Below are 19,842 nucleotides of genomic sequence, written 5' to 3' on the forward strand. Positions count from 1 at the left end.
AAAATAGTTATTTTTCATTTAAGAAAGATGAATGACAGAGATAACAATAAGGATTTTGAGTCTTTGTCAAAGTTTGTCAAAGTAATTCTTCTCTCTCCGCTTCTACATCTCCAGGTATATATACATTGCTGCATAATTTTATCTTGTTAAAACTACATTTGTACCATTTTTGGTTTCTACTCAGGCAATTTAAGTCACTATATTTTGTTTTTCTAATGGCAGTAGATGAGAAGCTATGTGATTACTCCAATGGCAAATGGGTTCGTACGAAAAGAGACCCTTTGTACAATGGTACCACCTGTGTTAAAATTCATAAAACCCAGAACTGTTTATCCAATGGAAGGCCTGATCCGGGGTTCCTTCACTGGAGATGGAAGCCAAGTGAGTGCGATCTTCCAAGGTTTGATCCAAACACTTTTCTCGATCTCATAAGCAACAAGCATGTGGCCTTTGTCGGGGATTCATTGTCCAGGAACCACCTAGACTCACTTCTTTGCATGTTGTCTACTGTTTCAAACCCAGAAAGTGTTCGCCACAAAGGTTCTCATTGGTGGCTGTTTCGTTCTCACAACGCAATCTTGTCCCGCTATTGGTCTCCGTTTCTTGTTGAAAGAAAAATCCCAGGACCACTTTATAACACCGTGTATTTGGATCGTGTTAATACGAGGTGGGCATTTTAGCTTGTGGTAGGCATTGTTAATCGCAATTCCACTTTGTGTCTATGTTTTCTCTTGGTCCTTACATTTTTGTGCAGATGTGAAAGGGCAAGACATTCATAACTGGAATCCTGAATCTTTTGCCAACTTTTGAAAATATTTGTATTCTCCTCCACCTTCACATTGTAGAATTTTGATCCCTTTTATTCAAGGATTTTCAGGCATACTTTTGAATTCAATGAAAACTGGTAGAGTTTCAGAGGATAAATCCAAGTATGGTACTAAAAGTATTAGAAGTTCGTAACACCTCATTTATATATTGTGAATTGGTTTTATCTCTAATCGATGTTAAATTTTCAAAAAAAAATCAATGGAATAAACATAGTATCTAAAACCGGAAGAATTTATTACACATTTGTATGGACTAAATCTAGAGGTTCCAAGACACAGTAGGGAAATTTTTAAAAGATATTACTACAGAGAAAGAATTCGGTAGTTCATTCTTAATAAGTTACATTAGTATTCGTTATCACTTAATTTTTCTGGAAGACGAGGTGATAGCATTAGAAAAGATTAAAAAAAATCTATTGAGCAAATCTGTTAAAGATACTAGTGATTATTGACAAATTAAATTTCCACTCCACTTTAATTAATTTGCTAGAATTAAGTGAAATTAAACCTTGATCGTAAAATTAACTAAGTAACGAGAAAATAGGAAACATATGCAAAAGTTAATTAAGTTAACTAATAATTGAGATTTAAATTGTAAAATTGTAATATCATGCTATCTTACATGGTATTTATGAGTTAGATTTCACTCATAATTTTATTTTAACATACGAGGATCGGTATAATAATCCAATAAAATCATAAAATCATTGCTTTTTTGAGGGTTAAGTATGTTTTTAGTTCTTACTTTGATTCAAAATTAGAATTCGTTTATGTTCGAAACTTTGATACATTTGTTCCTAAATTTTAAAAATGAATGAATATAGTCTTTTTAGCCCAATTACGTTAACTTTTTTTGAGGTGTCGAACACATTTTTCAACAGATATTGAAACGGGAATGTATCAAATGGTGTAACTTTAATAGTAACATGAAACACGTTCGACACGTACAACAATGTTAACATAAGTGGATTAAAAGGACTATATTTATTTATTGTTAAAGTTTAGGAACCAAAATGTATCGAAGTTTCAGACACATATAAATTTCAATTTTGGATCAAACTTCACAGACTAAAAACATACTTAATTATTTTCTTAAATTCATTTTGTACCACTTTTTCACCTTCTTGAGTAAGTGAATTCAACTTAAATAACTTAACTAAAAGTTAAAGTAATTAAAAATTTGCAATATTAGGTGTGTTGTCAATCACATAGTCTAATTATCAATTAATATAATTAAAATTTATTTTTCAATTAAAAATTTAATACAATTAAAATTTTCCTCTTGTTCTGCCAAAGTTTTGTATACACACCAAAATAAATTTTCTATTTATTAAATCCTGTATAAATAAATTTGCTATTTATTAATTCTTGGATAAAGAAACTATTAATGCTCTTTAACAATACAATGTTTCTTAAGAAGATGATGTGATTGTCATTCCACTACTAGAAGAGAGGATGTTTCTATTAATGTACTTCATGGAAAAGATAAAACTAATAAAGATCCTTTTGATTAGTTTTTTTTTTTTTTTATAATTTGAATGATTTATATTAAATGAATTAAGTTTAACAAAATATTGAAAAATGATTAATTTTGTAAATTTAAATTTGAGTTTTTCAAAACTCAAATTAATTGTCTATAATGATATGATGTCATTGATAGCATGAGAGGTAGTTAATTGAACTAAAAAATATACTAAACACTTGATTTTGTTGTGATGATGCGAGTAAATGAATTGTTGAGTATATTCATTAGATTGAATGAATGAGAAATAAAAATGTATTCTTTGAACGAATGGTAAACATGTATAATTCTTTGAAGATTTTGTTTTTTAATAGCTTATGAGTATTGTTTTTTCACCTATGATGATAGTGTGTTGTAGAAAAGCAAATGACGATGACAGTGTCAACAAAAATAAACTCTGAAGAGTTAAGAAAGAAAAATTATTTTTTATTGTAATATATATATATATATATATATATATATATATATATATATATATATATATATATATAATTTTATATCCCTTATGAAGAGAAAGTAATATTTCTGGTTCTAATGTGTGTGTGAGTTATTTTCATCTACAGTAACATTAAATTATTGGAGAAATTACAAATGATGTTTATGAGAGTTGGTTTTTCAATATTTAAAGTGTAAAAGTCTTGAAAGTAGGTGAACGACTAAAGTATCCAACATCTTTCCACAAATCATCCAATAAGTTACGCTTAATTATATATATTTATATCCCTTACCAAAAAGTTCAACACGCTACTGTTTTGGCCTTTTCTTTTCGTAGCACTCACAATAATCAAATTCTTTAAAACTGAACTGCCAAGATGCTCCGAGAGAAGGTAACAATGCTTTAAAACAAAAAAGGAAATTGCATTATGGACAAAGAAAACAAAAATATAACCAATTATTTTGACTGTTTTTTTGTAAAACTTAGACAAGAAAAAATTTAGAACAAACAATAAAACATTTTTTTTTCTGCAAACTACAATCAGTAGAATGTGTAAGTTAAAAAAATATATATATAAATTTTTAAAATTCATAGAAAACTGTATTTAATTAAGTTTTGAATAATAACTTATAAAAATAAGTATTTGTAATTAATTTTTTATTAAAAAAATCCATTTTATTAAGTGCTGACAAATATCTTTTAATTTTAGTGGAATATTCTACCATTTAAATTTTGCCATAAAAGAATGATGTTATCATTATTTGTGTGATCAAATTAAGTAGAATGAAACATTTGCTCTATTCCAAATATAAATATAGATAAGATTAGTTCAACTAATTTGTCTATCAATAAATTTGATAGTAATTCCATTAAAGTAGCATTGACACAAATTTGTAGTAAGATTAGAAACAAAAAAGGAAAACAGAAAAAGCACTGAATTGATAGGTGAGTTCAAAGAGCTAGAAAATAAAAAGTGAATTAAAGACTAGGAAACAAAATCAATAATCACATCTTTCTAAAATAAATGTATCATATTCTTAAAACTTCAGAAAAAAAAATGGACTTTTACAAATTAATTAAACTTGTAATTATTTGATAAATTTGTTTAAATTTTTTATTTTTACTTTTAAAAGATTTTATGGAAAATTTTCCAAATATATCCATTTGCATTGGAAAAGTCTGATCCTATGACAATTTCAAAACATTAGTTAGTAAGGCAGAGAAATCATAGAGAGATCTTTCTACGTGTTTGTATAACCAAATACCCCATGAAACCTGCTTCTCTCAGTCTCTATCCTCCTTTTGACTTTCACTTCACATGATCACTGCAACAAACAAAAACTACACTGTTTTTCTTCGTTCTTCTCTGCTGAAAACACCAGAAGGAGAAGGGGAAAAGCATAAAGCAAGAAGAAAGGGTTTGAACATGGGAACTATCGACTTATTCAACAGAGACAAATCCCTTTTCCTCATGAAGAAGCTTCTTCCATGGACTCTCTGTGTCCTCCTTCCCGTTTCATTCTTTTACCCTTTACCCTTTTCTCCATCTCCTAATCCTCATCTTCCTCTTTCCACCAACAACACCATCACGTACCCTTCTTCTCTTTCTGCTTCTGCTTCTGCTTCTCCACCTTCTTCTGCAGGTATTTCCATGCACACTTTCTTCTTAATCATAAGATTGTAAAGTTCTCGCCTTTTCTTGTTGTATATGTCATATATTCATTCAAATTTTCGTCTTTCGGTCTAACTATGTATATGTATGTGTAGTAAGTTACATAAAAATAGTTAGACTGGCACCAAGTTTAGGACATGTTTGTTTCTGTTTTTAATTTCTGGTTTTGCTTTTAATTCAGAAAACTGTTATCCTGTTTTGAATTACTTTTTCCGTTTTCATAGGTTTGCATAGAAAAAATCAAGAATAACAAGGGAAAGTTTAAAAATTTAGTGATAAAACTCAATTGATGAGTTAATGGGTGGGAAAAAAAGAAGCACCATGGAACTTGACTCTAATTAAAATTATGTGTTTGTGCATTGAATTGTGACATGTGTTACAAGACTTTATTGTTCTTCATTGCAGAAAGGGAAAAAGCTAATGAGACAAGATGTGACTATTTCAATGGTGAATGGGTGAGTGACAGTAGGGGTCCTTTGTACAATGATACAACATGTGGTACTATCAAAGAGGGAAGGAACTGCATAACACATGGAAGGACTGACATGGAATATCTAAAATGGAGATGGAAACCAGTTGAGTGCAATCTTCCAAGGTTTGAGCCTCAAACTTTTCTCCAACTAATTAAGAACAAGCATGTAGCTTTTGTGGGGGATTCTATGGCAAGGAACCAATTAGAGTCCCTTCTTTGCATGTTAGCCACTGCTTCAATTCCTAAACTTGTCTACAGCAATAAAACTGGAAAGGAAAACCAGTTCAGCAGGTGGCACTTTCCCTCATTCAAAGCAACAATTTCCTTGTATTGGTCCCCTTTTCTTGTGCATGGCATTGAAAAATCAAGCACTGACCCTAATAACAACTTGTACTTGGATCATGTGGATGAGAGATGGGCAAGGGACATGGATGAAATGGACTTGATTGTGTTATCATTTGGGCACTGGTTTTTGATTCCAGCAGTGTACCATGAGGGAGATTCAGTCTTAGGTTGTCATTACTGTCCTGGTCTTAATCACACAGAGATTGGTTTCTATGATGTGTTGAGAAAAGCCCTGAGGACCACCTTTAACAGCATTGTTGATAGAGGAACTAGAGGCAGAGGAATTGATGTGATTGTGACAACATTTACACCACACCATTTTGAAGGAGAGTGGGATAAGGCTGGTGCTTGTCCAAAGACTAAGCCTTATAGGAATGAGGAGAAGCAACTTGAAGGAATGAATGCTGAGATGAGAAAGATTGAGATTGAAGAAGTGGAAGAAGCCAAGGCAAAAGCCAGAAAAAGGTTAAGGTTGGAGGCATTGGATGTGACCAAGTTAGCATTTTTGAGACCAGATGGGCATCCAGGTCCTTATATGAACCCTTCACCATTTGTTAATGGGAATGCAAGGCATGTGCAGAATGATTGTGTTCATTGGTGCTTGCCTGGACCTATAGACACATGGAATGAGATTCTTCTGGAGATGATGAAGAACTGGGAAAATCAATTAAGGAGTCAAGACTGAGATATTTCTTATATCTTGGAATTTGAATTCTCTGGTAAATTTTTGTGTTGGTTTCGGTCTTCAAAATATACTGATGATCACTTATCACTGATGTTTTGAAATATGTTAGAAACTTTTTTAATATACTTTTCAAAGTTCACTAGAAGAATAACACAAAAAAACTCATCTGGAATGGTATCTTGTTGGTTGATTATATTTTGGTTTTTCCATCACAGGTGATGGAAATTGCATTGGATGACAGCAAGGGAGGATTGAATTTTGTTTATTCTTTTCTTTCAAAATGGATAGGGAAATGTCACAAACACTATATAACAATTTTTTTCTTTAAATTCTGAATAACTTAACACTCTGATTTCTGATGCAGAAAATTTGATGCATCCTCTCTGTCTCTCTCTCAGTGTGACTAACTATAATATTCATCAAACTTATTCATATCTAAAGAGAAAAAGATGATTTTTCTTATGATTAAAGAAAAATGTCTTAAATATATCTATTGGAATATTATTTTCTCAAATAGATTTATTGGAAAAAAAATTTAAACTCAATATTCTAAATCACTTTTCCAATTTTTAATTATTTTTGTTCTTTCTCTCCATTTTAGAAGACGAAAAAAAAAGTAGAAAACTCTACAGAAATCCATCTTGAAAAATAATGTTTCAGTGGATCTATTTAAGAAAATTTTCTGTAGTATTATTTTTGAGAAAATAAAATATAAAGCTACTAATTTTTATTTTGATATTAATTTTAGTTACTATCGATTTAGTAATACTTATGATGATAATCTTTTAAGAATAGGATTACTTTTGACTTAACTATACTAATTTTAATAAATATTAAAAATAAATTAAATTAGTATATACTCATAAGTTAATATTTTAAATGTTTTTTATTTTTTTGATTGGAGAGAAATAATGTCTCTGAACCATGAGGTGTTAATGGATACGTATATTTTTTAGTGTTGATAATTGAGTAATATAATAAAATTATAAAAGGTTTAAAGTTAAATAAAATATATAACAACATTAATAATAGTAATAATAATTTATCACTGACTCTCACAATTTCATTTTTGTAACTTGATTGATTAAAAACACATTTGGTTTAATAGAAGTTGCAGAAAACGAAAAGTCAACCTACTGATTCAAATTCATTTGGAATCTTCCATTAACTTCTCCACCACTTTTATTGGTTACTAGTTTTTATAAAGACGTAATCAAATTAAGGCAGCTTCTTCCGTCATTTCCACGTATAAAAAATTATTTTTTTCCCCTTTTGAATTATGTAATTTAGAAATTAGAAATAATTTTTGGACTATACAATTTGAAAGTGAAAAATAATTTATAGATTATGCAATTCAGAATTTAAATGATTTCTGAAAGTTATTTTTCCTTTTTAAACCTTTTTCGATTTTTGAAAGTTAAAAGTATCTTTTAGATTGAGTAGTTTAATTTTTTTTTTCAGATTATAAAATCTATAAAAATTTTGGATCATATAATTTGAAAGTAACTTTTTACTTTAAAATTGTATAATGAAAGAAACAAAATGAAAATTTTCTTTATATAAAAGTGTAGAAAGAAATATATGGAAGTACAGGTCCAAATTAATAACTGTTTATAGGCTTTTGCTTTCTTCACCCTATCATTTTCTCGTTGCACCCAATCATTTTCTAAAATGCCGTTTTTACGCTTGTGGTTTTTATTTGTCTCTAGAAGGAGACAATAATGGTTGCACTGTGTGGCCGGTTGGTGTAACAACATTTATTTCCTATGTTTTGATGTTGTGGTTGAGTAGTGGTAGTCATTTGAAGAGTGAGGCAAGGCATAACAGGTAATGTTGAGGTTTGTAGTGTTTTTTCGTGGAGCATTTTTGTTGCAACATCGATTGAGTTTACCGGAAATCAAAATCTAAAGCATCTTTCCGGAAAATTTCATCCGAAATAGGTGGGGAGGTGGGAGATTTATTCCGGAATGTTGTTTCCAGAATATTATTTCCAATGGTAGCTAGAGGAAGTATTAAAATGCAAAATTAGACATATCTCAGGTTTTCACAGATGTCTATTATATTCCTGAGTTAAAAAGTAATTTACTTAGTATAGACTAATTATAAGAAAAAGGTTGACTATTCAAATTTCTGGTGACATATGCGAAGTTCAACACTCCATCAGAGGATTGATTATGCATACAAATGAGTGGAAATAGTATGTTCAAACAACCAGCATGCTTGCACACAACGTCAAAAAATTAGGTTTATTTGTGGCACTACAGTTTGGACATCTCATATAAGGACCTGAATATACTGGCCTGTAGGAAGAAGGTGGTTTGGACTGCCAAAATTGGATTTTCAGAGCAGAACATGTCCTATATGTCTCAGAGGAAAACAAACCAGAAATTCTCTTTCCTGTCACAACACGTGGAGCGCATCCAGATCACTTCAATTAATTTACTCAGATTAGTCAAACACACCGAGATATTTTTCAATTTTGTTGATGACTTTATTTATAGAATAATAATATTTTAACTTACTTTTAACTTATCACTTTTATATTTTTAGATCATTTATTTTGATTTTTTATAATAAAATGTGGTGTGATTATCTAAGAATAATAAAAATGATAGATTAAAAATGAGTCAAAAAAGTAGGTTAAAGTATTATTATTATTACTCGTAAGACATGGGTATATCTTTTACCTAAGAAATCAAAAGTTTTTGACATGTTTAAAACGTTTAAAATTAGAATTGAAAAGGAGACGGGCATGCATAATAGAACAGGTCGTGGAGGAGAATTTTTGTAAAAAAGGATACGCATGTAATTTGTTATTTTTACACCGATTCAAATATTTTCATAGAAATTATTGAACTTTATACGGTTTAATAATATATAATTATTTATATTTAAATAAAAAAAATATTAAAGTATGATGTAATAAAATAAAAATAATTATTTGAATTTTTTTATTAGTATTATTTTTTATTATCAATTTTAAATAAAGTTCAATCGAAAATATAAATTTAAATAAATTTAATCTTGTTAAAAATATTTGTATACCATTTATATAAAAATTAAATTTGGTTCTAATTTGGAGAGAGACAAAATTACTTCATTGTTTACAAAAATTGAGATTAGATTGAGACAAAATTAATAAAAGAACAAAATTGAAAAGGAAAAAATGACACTTAGCGTAATAGTGGCACGTGACACTCCCACTCTCACATTACATTATCAATGTCACATGGTGCGATATCAGTTTGACATGTGATAATTTTTTTATTTTTTAAAATAATTATAAAAGAACCACAAACTAACATGTGATATCTCTTTAACAGTGTTAGTACATAGTAATGGAAAAGATTTGACTGCATTAAACTTTATTAAAATAAGAACCAAATTGAGATAAATAAAAATAAAGGAATCAAATTAATATTTTCTTATAAAATGGAGACCAAAAATATAATTTAACCTTAAATAAATCTAACATAGATTTCAGTGATGACAAAAGCAAAAGTTCATGAAATGTGATAATTTCTTTACCACACATTCTTTTTTTCTTTTTTTTAGATGAAAATTCATCATATTTTCAAAGTTGTGATTCACCGGACAAAGATAAATATATACCTCCATTTCAATGATAAAAATACATATATGCCTCCATTTCATTTACATCTATTAATTTTTTTTTTTCTTTTTCTTGTTATATGATATATTAAAATCGTAACTTTTGTTTTTTCTCTAAACATATATTAGTTGTTAATCAATATTTTGAGCATAGATAAATCATTTTCCGCAATTAGTGTGCTAAAAAAGTTGTAGGTTGTGATGCTACTCTAATCATACAATATAAACCTTTTGGAACAAAAATATTAGTGTGATGATGATAAATTAACAAGTGATAATCTGCACTCTTGGCTTTTCATCATCTCCAGCAAGATCTCATTCCACGAATCTATAGGTCCTGGCAAGCACCAATGAACACAATCATTCTGCACATGCCCAGGACCAAATGGAAAATGATTCATATAAGCTCCTGGATGCCCATCTGGTCTCAACCATGATAATTTTGTTACATCAAGTGCCTCCAAACTAAACCCTCCAAACCCTTTCGCTTTTACCTTAGCATTTTCCACTTCTTCCATCTCAATCCTTCTTATCTCTTCATCCACTTCTCCAACTTTCATCTCCTTCATGTAAGGTCTGGTCTTTGAACAAGTACCCTCCTTATCCCAATCACCATCAAAATGGGAAGGTGAGAATGTTCTCACAATCACATTAACACCATTTCCTTTACCACCTTTCTTCTCTATTATGCTACTAAGAGTAGCCCTCAGAGCCTTTCTTAGTGGACCATAAAATCCAATATCAGTGTACCCAAGACCTTCACAGTTTAAGCAACCTAAAACCTTACCACCCTCATAGAAAACTGAAGGAACCAAAAACCAATTTCCAACTGATAGCACAATCAAGTCCATTTCATGCACATCCTTTGCCCACTTCTCGTTACGATCCAAATGGACTATGTTATGAAGTGGCCCTGTGTTTGATCTTTGAACTCCTTGCACAAGAAATGGGGACCAATAGAGGGACACGCTTGCATTGTGAGAAGCAAAGTACCACCGCCGAGACCCTTTGTGGTGGACACGTTTGGGTGCTGAAACGGTGGATAACAAGCAAAGAAGGGACTCTATTTGGTTCCTAGCCAGAGAGTCCCCAACAAAAGCAAGATGCTTGTTGACAATGAGTTGAAGAAAAGTGTTGGGCTCAAACCTTGGAAGATGACATTGAATCTCCAGTAAAGGTAGCTAGAGTCTTGCCTCCCATTGATGATGCAATTCTGGCTTTCTTTGATTGTCGCACAGGTTGTGCCATTATACAAAGGGTCTCTCTTGTCGCGGACCCATCTGCCATTAGAGTAGTCACATGGAGTATCACAAACATAGCCCTTCTCTGCCAAGATTACAAAACAAGAATGAACTAATATATTTGCACTACCTTGTTGCTAATTTAGAAGACAAAAACAAAGTTGCAATAATATGGTTTAATAAAACAAAATCATGCATGCATACATATATATATATATATATATACCTGCAGAAGGGAGAAGAGGAGTGGAGGTAGAAGAAGGAGGAGAAAGCTTAGTTGGTGGAGATGAAGGAAGAGAAAAAGGGTAAAAGTAAAGAGAGAGTAGAATTATAGGTAGCAGAGGTATGGGGAGTAAAATATGGAGTGTACAAGGAAGTAGTCTCTTGATGAGGGATTGATCTTTGATTGAGTTTGCACCTCTCATGTTGAAAGCATTCCTTATTGCGTATCCTTTCTGCTTTATTTTATGCTGCTCCTACTTTGGTGTGGACCACCAGGATTTTCAACTTTCACCAACCATGGTCAAAACTTCATCTTACTGAATGAATGCACATAAATAATTTATGCACCCTCAAATTGAACATTGAAGTGTGGACCATATAGTGCACAAGGTTCTATTTTGTGTTGAAATTCCTGCATTGAGAAGAACGAGGATAACAATAAATCTGGGGGGTCCTGATAGAGAAATACTAGAATTTCCTCTGATATAATATATATATATATATATATATATATATATATATATATATATATATATATATATATATATTGGATTGCTATAGAAATATTGTGAATGCAGTAAATGAAAAGGCATACAAAAAATATTAAACTTTTATGTAATACATATATTTTCAGCGTCTTTTTGTGTATAGCTGCATTGTGATGGAAAATATATGAAAGCACCAAAACAGATCTGTTAGCTGGCCTTGAGGTGATCCACGCAGTAAATTAATAAAATTATCAAAGTAACGTGGTTGATACGATCATCAAACAAACATAAAAATTAATCTTTTGACTTCTTAATTGAAAAAAAAACTTTGTAATATATTCTTCCCAAGTCAAAAATGATTTTCAAAATTGTAGAATTCAAAAATGAAAAAAAAAACTTTTTGATTATACAATAAAGAAGTGAATAATTATTTCTCAATTGTAGGCCATGTAAATTATACAAAACATCTTAACAGAAAACTATGTATTACTGATTTTCAATGCAACTTGAAAGATTTTGAAGTCACTGCGTTGAACAAAACGAAAACCTCATGAAAAAAAAAAAATAAATGATAAAGGTTATACAATTCTCTCTAGATTCAGCGTTACCATGACTTGATTCAAAACTGCGAAAACAATGCAAAACCTACAAAACCAGCAATTACAATTTCAAAACTATTGTCATCATTCATTATCATCTTTGAACAAAAATCAATGCAAAGACAGAAGAAACCTTGGTACGCACCACCTTTCAGAGTTTTTCCATCGTATCACATTTCAATTTACATAGCTCTAACTACAGATTCGACTATATCGCGGTGGACACCTTGACGGAACCACCGTGAGCCACGACCTGGTCCCTGAGGGCCGGGAAGGGTGTAACGGAGAGTGGCTCGCTTCGAACCCAGGGAGGAGACCCCACCAGGGTCGGGCTAAAATTGAAAGAGGAATGGGAGATGAACACCAGAGGGGGACATGTCTTGCGGAGAGAAATTATTTTTAGGTTATTATTTTTATATTATACAGTTTTAAAATAAAATAAAAACAATTTATTGAATTAAATATGTTTTTCTAAATTATTTGTTAAAATGTATTTTATCTTTAAATTTAATATATTATTATCTTCTTTTTTAATTTTATAAAAATTATGTAACATTATTTTTAGCAAATATTATAAAAATGTGATAGAATTTTACACTGAATTTATGTACTGTTTGTTAAAATATATGTTTTATAACTTTCATAAATTAAAAAAAGAAATAAATATATATTTAATTTAAAAACAAAACATAATTCTCAAAAAATAAAATCATGAATATAAAATTCATATTTTATTTAGACTTTGTCTATTTGTCTAATCTAAAAAATAATTCATCAATATAAAATTCAGATATTTTACTTTTATATTACACACTTTAAAAGTGATAAAATTGAAATTTTGATATTTATAATATGAAGGACAAAAATATGAAAATATATATATAAAAAAACAATTAGCCCAACAAACGGCCCTATAGGCCCAGAAAGATCGCACGCCAGAGGGACTTCATTAATTACAGGTAAGCCTCCCATGACAATAAATGTTAACAACGACATAGGGAACAATTCTTTAACTTTCCTTTTTATCATAAAAATGTCTAAGAAAAATATATAAAATTGGATATAAAAGAAATAGTTCTAACAATATTTTTTTTTTAAATTTAATTTCTTTCTCTATTTTGTTTGAACGTGTGTTTAGGAATTTTAATAACCATTTTTAAATAACAGAAAAACAGGTAAACAATTGACCTGTAGAAAAGTTCGAAAAGAGAAGAAAAGAAATATGTATCCATAAATTTATTAACCATTTTTAATGTTCCTATTTTGACTTGATCATTAGAAATAAACAAAATTTATATATAAAATTGAATTAATATTTAGAAATAGTTCAATCGGGCAAAGTATAGTTACTTAAAGAAACTGAATTAAACTACATTAAAACTAATTTGGGTGAATTAAACTAAGTTAAATTATTGTTATCTTTTTTTAATGACTTAAGTAGTTAAGTTTATAAGCAATTTAATTAAAACATATATAAAAGAGAAATTCACTTTAATGCTTTTTAAATAATTTGTCTATTTTTTTTAAGAAAATGCACTTCAAATACAATTACTTTTAAAAATTTAGATATACACCCTCATTTAAAAGTATGAATTAGCCTCTCTCTCCTTAGAAGAAAACCATTAAAAAACATGAGTCCATGACGGTGTGTATAATTTAACTTTCCTAAAAAAAAAAAGTATGTGTCCTTTTTTAGTAGGACCCCTTGACCTTGGTCCTTGGTAAAGTTCTTCCTGTCTAGACGATTATATCCTTGCAACACATAAATTTGTATTCTTTCACACACCCTCTTCAAAATAAAGTTAAAAAGCATAAACAAATTCATGGTCAAGAAGAAAAGTTGTTCTAAGGAGAATATATGAAAAAACAATTACTTAAATAGTATAATGATATATTAACAAGAGTCAATAATCACTGTTTTCCTTTATTTACACAACAATGGTAGGGAATGAGGACAAGATTGGAATAGCAATATTCTAAGATCATTATTAGAATCCAAGACAATTAGAGACATCATGAGATCCAACTATGTTTTTTATTATTATTTTCTCTGATGAATTGTATGAAGCCCAAGAACCTGCTTCTCTGTCTTCAACTCTCAACTTTCTCTGAGAATTGATTCATTTCAGCTAAGAACAGTAGAAAGAGAAGAAGAAAGGTTAGCAGAAACAAGGGATAGGCTTTGAAGATGGGAATCACAAGCCCATTCAAAGACCAATCCTTGTCCATAACCAAGAGACTTCTTCCATGGACCCTTTATGCTCTTCTTCCCATAGCTCTGCTTCGCTTATACTTCTACCCTCTACCCTTCCCTGCATCTCCAGAAACTGAGCTTCCCAGCTCCACCCCAATCACCATCATCTCCCACTCTTCTCTTTCTGCTTCTGCACCTTCTTCTCCAGGTACTTGTGTGTTTAATTTCATTTTGTCAAACCTATGTAGTTGCTAGCTTGTCTTGATTTATGATGGACAAAACTTGAATGAAGTTCTTTACAATATGTGAGTACTGTTATTCAAGTTTTGTATTTTGTGTAATGAAGATTTGCATTAAGTGTGAACATAGATTATTGAAATGAAACTTTAATTCTGATTGGACAACAAGGTGAAAACATGAATGGGATTGAATCTAAGTTTCATGGAACTGTAATTGGCAACTTGGGATGTTGGATTTGTTGATTCATTAGATTTGGTTACATGTTCTTTATTGGCAGAAAAGGAGAAAACTTATGAGACCCCATGTGATTTCTTTGATGGCAAATGGATCCGTGACAAGAGAGGTCCTTTGTACAACGGTACAACTTGTGGTACAATCAAAGAAGGCCAGAATTGCATAGCACATGGAAGACCTGACTCTGGCTATCTTTACTGGAGATGGAAACCAAGTCAATGCAAACTTCCAAGGTTTGAGCCTCAAACTTTTCTCCAACTTATTAAGAACAAGCATGTAGCTTTTGTGGGGGACTCTATGGCAAGGAACCAATTAGAGTCCCTTCTTTGCATGTTGGCCACTGCTTCAACCCCTAACCTTGTCTACCGGAATGGTGAGGATAACAAATTTCGGAAGTGGCATTTTCCTTCTCACAATGTGAGTGTCTCATTGTACTGGTCCCCATTTCTTGTGCAAGGTGTTGAAAAGTCAAACACAGGGCCAAATCATAATAAGTTGTATTTGGATCATGTTGATGAGAGGTGGGCAAGGGATATGGATCAAATGGACCTGATTGTGTTGTCAATTGGGCACTGGTTTTTGCACCCTGCAGTGTACTATGAGGGGAGTTCAGTCCTAGGTTGTCATTACTGTCCTGGCCTAAACCACACTGAAATTGGGTTTTATGATGTGTTAAGAAAAGCCCTAAGGACTACCCTCAATAGCATAATTGATAGGAGAGGAAGTAAGGGCTATGGAACTGATATAATTGTGACAACATTTTCACCTGCACATTTTGAAGGTGAATGGGATAAGGCTGGTGCTTGTCCAAAGACAAAGCCTTATAGAAAAGGGGAGAAGCAAGTTGAAGGGATGGATTCTGATATGAGAAGGATTGAGATTGAAGAAGTGGAAGATGCCAAGACAAAAGCTAATAACTTTGGAGGGGTTATTAGGTTGGAGGCATTGGATGTAACAAAATTAGCACTATTGAGACCAGATGGCCACCCTGGTCCCTATATGTATCCCTTTCCATTTGCTAATGGGCATCAAGAGCGTGTGCAGAATGATTGTGTTCACTGGTGCTTGCCAGGGCCTATTGACACATGGAATGAGATTTTTCTGGAGTTTATGAAGAAGTGGGGGGAAGAACCTAGGATTGAAGAGTGAGGTATTCTTCATGTCTTGTCAAATTCATATTGGTTTAATTGCTCATTTGATCATTATATTTACAGAAGCTTTCTTGTCTAGTTCCTATACTCAACAACATTCAGTTTTTACACGTTGTTTTGAATCCCTACTCATACCATAACAGATCAAAAGTATATGTTTCAGAACATAGGAACTAGAAGGAAAATTTTTATAATTACAAAGACTACATGAGTAATTAAGTCATGCTTATGTTTTACAACATTTGGTGGATATTGCATTGAAAAGGATCATTTTTTATTCTGGTAGAATAGAAAGAGAGCAACTTTTTGAGAGGGTGGGAACACAGTTTCATTGGGAGATTATTGGTTGCTGTTTTTCTTGCTGGGGCTGCATAATGGAAAAGGAAATAGATAGAATAGTAGTACATGTTGTATTGATGAGGGAGGATGGAGTGGAAAATTATAGGTACGATGAACAATGATGTTTCTGGAATGTGCTAAAAATTGTAGGGTAAGAGTTTAAGCCATTTGGACATGCTATGATTTGGGGTACAAAAGTGTTTAGACGTGTATTTGTGGAGGAATTCATAACACATGTGCAAGTCTTTTTCTGTTTGGTCTGTTTGGTAGCCATCAATTTTGTCTGGTGGGGTATTTCAATTCGGAAGTTTCCTTTTGCTTTGATTTCTTCCGTTGTGTTGTTTTCCTCAGTTCCTTGGAAAATGTTTAGCAAGTTAAACGCTTTGAAAATGACCATGATCCTTGATTATGGCGTAATAAAATGCACCGGTTATGCAGAAACATGCTCAAAAAGTCAATTTGAGACTGCATGATTATTTGAATGCATGATTGCAAAAACGTTTCCACCTAACCACATTTAATTGACACTCGTTGTGGTTGGGAAATATAATGAAGGAAAGTTAACGAAGTTAAGACACCATTTAAGACGTTATTTAATGTATACTTTTTATTCTTAGTTAAAATGCTCTTGGATTTTAGTTATAGAACCTATTCTCATTGAACATAATGGTGGTGAAGTGTAATTTGTATCATGGTTTGGTGTCATTCTCTATGCTTTCTATTTTTTTTTTTAATAAATTTGTATGTGATTACCATTGATAGATTTTGGAATGAAAATATAATGAAAATGTCCACGTTTATAGTAATGTCTAACAATTTTATTTGAAACATAATGGTTCGAATAAGCTAATTAGTGGCTTATTTGATTAGTTTATCAACATAAAAAATGTTTGGTAAATTATTTCGATCAAATTTATTATAGAAATTTCTATTTTACAAGTTATTTGCTAGTTTTTAGTTTCTAAGGTTGAGATCGATGCATAATCTTTATATTTAGTTCATGAACCTAAAAGTTACTTGTTTTACTCATTCTTTAATATACTTTTTCTTTTTATCATCTCAAATTATAAGAACTAAAATGAGTTGTAAACATACAATTAAAGGGTTTAAAACAAGCTAATAAATGTATGTTTAAGAATTAAAACGAGTAGTTTCTAGTTACAAAATGAACGAACTAAATAAGAAATTAAGGATGAATTTTTAAGATTAAAAAAAAGGTTATTCATCTATATTTTTTAGAGTTTGAAAAGAAAACTCCAATTTATGTTTGTTTATAATCATATATTTTTTAAAATAAAAAGAAAAAGAAACATTTGGGCTTATCCAATAATTATTTATAGATTCTGGTTTTAACAAGTTCACACATTTCGGGGGAAGAAACACAACGTAATATGGTCTTAAAAGCCATTCATGCTTGTATTATTTTGACAAACAACGTGGTTTTTTTAATGTCTCAACATTGTTGGCACCTTTGACAACTTGTCAATAATGTTTTTCTTAAACTTGAATTTATATGACTTTTCCTCCTAATTTCACCACCATTAAACCAAACAAAGTGTTCAATTAAATAAGTGTCAACCAAGTCCGCAAATTCATTAAGTTATATATGGCTAAAACAAGCCAATAGATAATGATTTGCTAGCTTTTTACTTTAATTCATTGGTTTCATTTCATCCAAGTTTGTTAAATATGTATAAGTTATGAGAAGGAAAAATATGCATAAAAGGTTTTTTATGTAAAACAACTAAAATATAATTTCGAGATTGATCTATTTGAAATTTGTTTAATATATAAAGTACAATATCTTATAATATAACGAAAAAAATAAAATCTAACATATCATCATAATACACGAATATTTAATAATAATACAAGAGAATCAAATATATGATATCTCCAATAATAAAATTAAAATTAGGAGATATATGATATCTCTAACACTCCTTCTCAAAATGGGGAACATGAAGCTTATGAAGACCTAACTTGAAAGTAACAAAGCTGAGAACTTTGAGATTTTTTTATTGTTGATAATTGTTATACAAGAACAAGTGGATCGTTTTCTCTAAGATGAATAAATAAAGGGTGAGGATAGACATGTCAAAGTGAGTCAACCCGGTTCACCACGAGCCGGGTTGAAAATGAGTGAATCCAACCCGACTCACTTTATGGTGAGCTAGAAATTTTGCAACCCGGCTCAACCCACCACAAGTTGGTGGGTTAAGTAGGTTGACTCACCAACCCTTTTTTTATCACAATGTTCTGCCACATGATACTAATTCTTATACAAGACTTATTGGACAATTGCTCAACCTCACCAACATATGACTGAACATTTGGTTTAGTGTGTTGAGTCAATGTTATAGATTCCAACCATCGATCACTACCAATCTACTCAACGAATATTAAAGTACATTAAATCAACACCAAGGCAAGGGTTTTTTTTTTCTTTCTCTAACTTTGCTCTTCAACTCAAAGGATTCAATGACTTTGATTATCATGTCCTAATACTCAAATACTCAATATTGCATTTTTTTTTTCTGGGATACTCTCTTGTCTCTTAGAAGTCAAAGAAATAAGTAATTGTATCTCAATAACCATCAAAAGAATGAGTATTGTTCTTGCTAGACCAAGATGTACCTAGAAGCACACAAGTCTTCTTACTAGACCAAGGTGTATCAAGAAACTGAAGTGTCCACTTTAATGCTAATGTCGATGTGTCTTCTATCGATGGAGACCGTATGATCTTGCCAGGGAAGCTTACAAAGATACTTCGACGTTCAAGTCAGTTATTGCAAGTAAAATAGTAAGATTGTAATAAGTCATTCTACTAACATTCAATATTATGGTCAAACCATCTCCCTTTTTGACTTTTCTCACATGTCTTGCTTAAGTCCTTCCACCACCTAGATGTATATTGTTTTCTAATGTCACCATTTAAGCCTCTCCAAGATCCATATTTAGATTTAAGGATATCCTTCCATAATCCTTACTCTCCTATACCTAATCTCCATTTCCATTTAGCTAATAAGGCTTTATTGAACATTTCAATGTCTTTTATTCCAACAACCCCTTATTGTTTATGTTTACATAAGTTTTCATGTCTTACCCAAACTATCTTTATACCTTCATGTTGTAGAAAGAAAAGTAATAAAGAGGTAAGGTAGTAATAACTGATTTTATTAAGCATATATGTCCTGCAAATGAAAGAAACTTTCCATTCCATCTTGACAATTTATTTCTAATTTTACTAATCACAAGTTGTCAAAAGGATTGTATACTCGGGCCACCTCCTAAGGTCATTCCCAATTATTAAAATGGTATTTCCATTGTGTTACAATTCAAAGCATATGAGAATCTCAATAAAACATTTTTATCCACACCCAATGCTCCTATTTTAATTTTATGGAAGTTAACCCTAAGACTTGAAGTCATCTCAAAGAATCTAAGCATATTCTTTTTTGGCCAAAATATTTTGAAGATTTGCTTTACACAAAAAGAAAGTGTCATCAACAAGTTGTAGTAGATTAACATTGACACTAATTTTTCCTACTTTGATTCATGTG

At 31.0% G+C, this 19,842-nt stretch overlaps 2 protein-coding genes and 2 pseudogenes across 4 annotated transcripts; 3 read left to right on the forward strand and 1 right to left on the reverse strand.

Annotated features, from left to right (window-relative positions):
* The first annotated feature begins 215 nt into the window (after positions 1–215).
* On the forward strand, positions 216–779 carry LOC114174575 (xyloglucan O-acetyltransferase 1 pseudogene; annotated as a pseudogene).
* A 3,208-nt stretch (positions 780–3,987) lies between these two features.
* On the forward strand, positions 3,988–6,336 carry LOC114169684 (xyloglucan O-acetyltransferase 1-like). The gene is made up of 3 exons (XM_028054949.2): positions 3,988–4,428; positions 4,863–5,993; positions 6,175–6,336. Exons 1-2 carry the CDS (start codon positions 4,104–4,106, stop codon positions 5,957–5,959), a joined length of 1,422 nt encoding a protein of 473 aa, XP_027910750.1. The 5' UTR covers positions 3,988–4,103; the 3' UTR covers positions 5,960–5,993; positions 6,175–6,336.
* Positions 6,337–9,760: 3,424 nt separating this feature from the next.
* On the reverse strand, positions 9,761–12,490 carry LOC114174325 (xyloglucan O-acetyltransferase 1-like; annotated as a pseudogene). The gene is made up of 3 exons (XR_014992918.1): positions 12,267–12,490; positions 11,039–11,446; positions 9,761–10,897 (listed from the first exon to the last, which is right to left on the reverse strand). The product of XR_014992918.1 is annotated as a xyloglucan O-acetyltransferase 1-like (transcript).
* A 1,636-nt stretch (positions 12,491–14,126) lies between these two features.
* On the forward strand, positions 14,127–16,720 carry LOC114173764 (xyloglucan O-acetyltransferase 1-like). 2 transcript variants are annotated; one of them, XM_028058351.2, is made up of 3 exons: positions 14,127–14,523; positions 14,833–15,939; positions 16,227–16,720. In XM_028058351.2, the coding sequence occupies exons 1-2, from the start codon at positions 14,310–14,312 to the stop codon at positions 15,936–15,938; spliced, it is 1,320 nt and encodes a 439-aa protein (XP_027914152.1). In that variant the 5' UTR covers positions 14,127–14,309; the 3' UTR covers position 15,939; positions 16,227–16,720. The 2 variants fall into 2 exon arrangements, with proteins under 2 accessions (XP_027914152.1, XP_085526056.1); XM_085669930.1 differs by having other exon boundaries at positions 14,128–14,523; positions 14,833–16,720.
* The last annotated feature ends 3,122 nt before the right edge of the window (positions 16,721–19,842 follow it).

Source organism: Vigna unguiculata, chromosome 2 (assembly GCF_037176805.1).
Source record: "Vigna unguiculata cultivar grain cowpea cultivar isolate G323 ecotype 2 chromosome 2, ASM3717680v1, whole genome shotgun sequence".
NCBI classification, from domain to species: domain Eukaryota; kingdom Viridiplantae; phylum Streptophyta; class Magnoliopsida; order Fabales; family Fabaceae; genus Vigna; species Vigna unguiculata.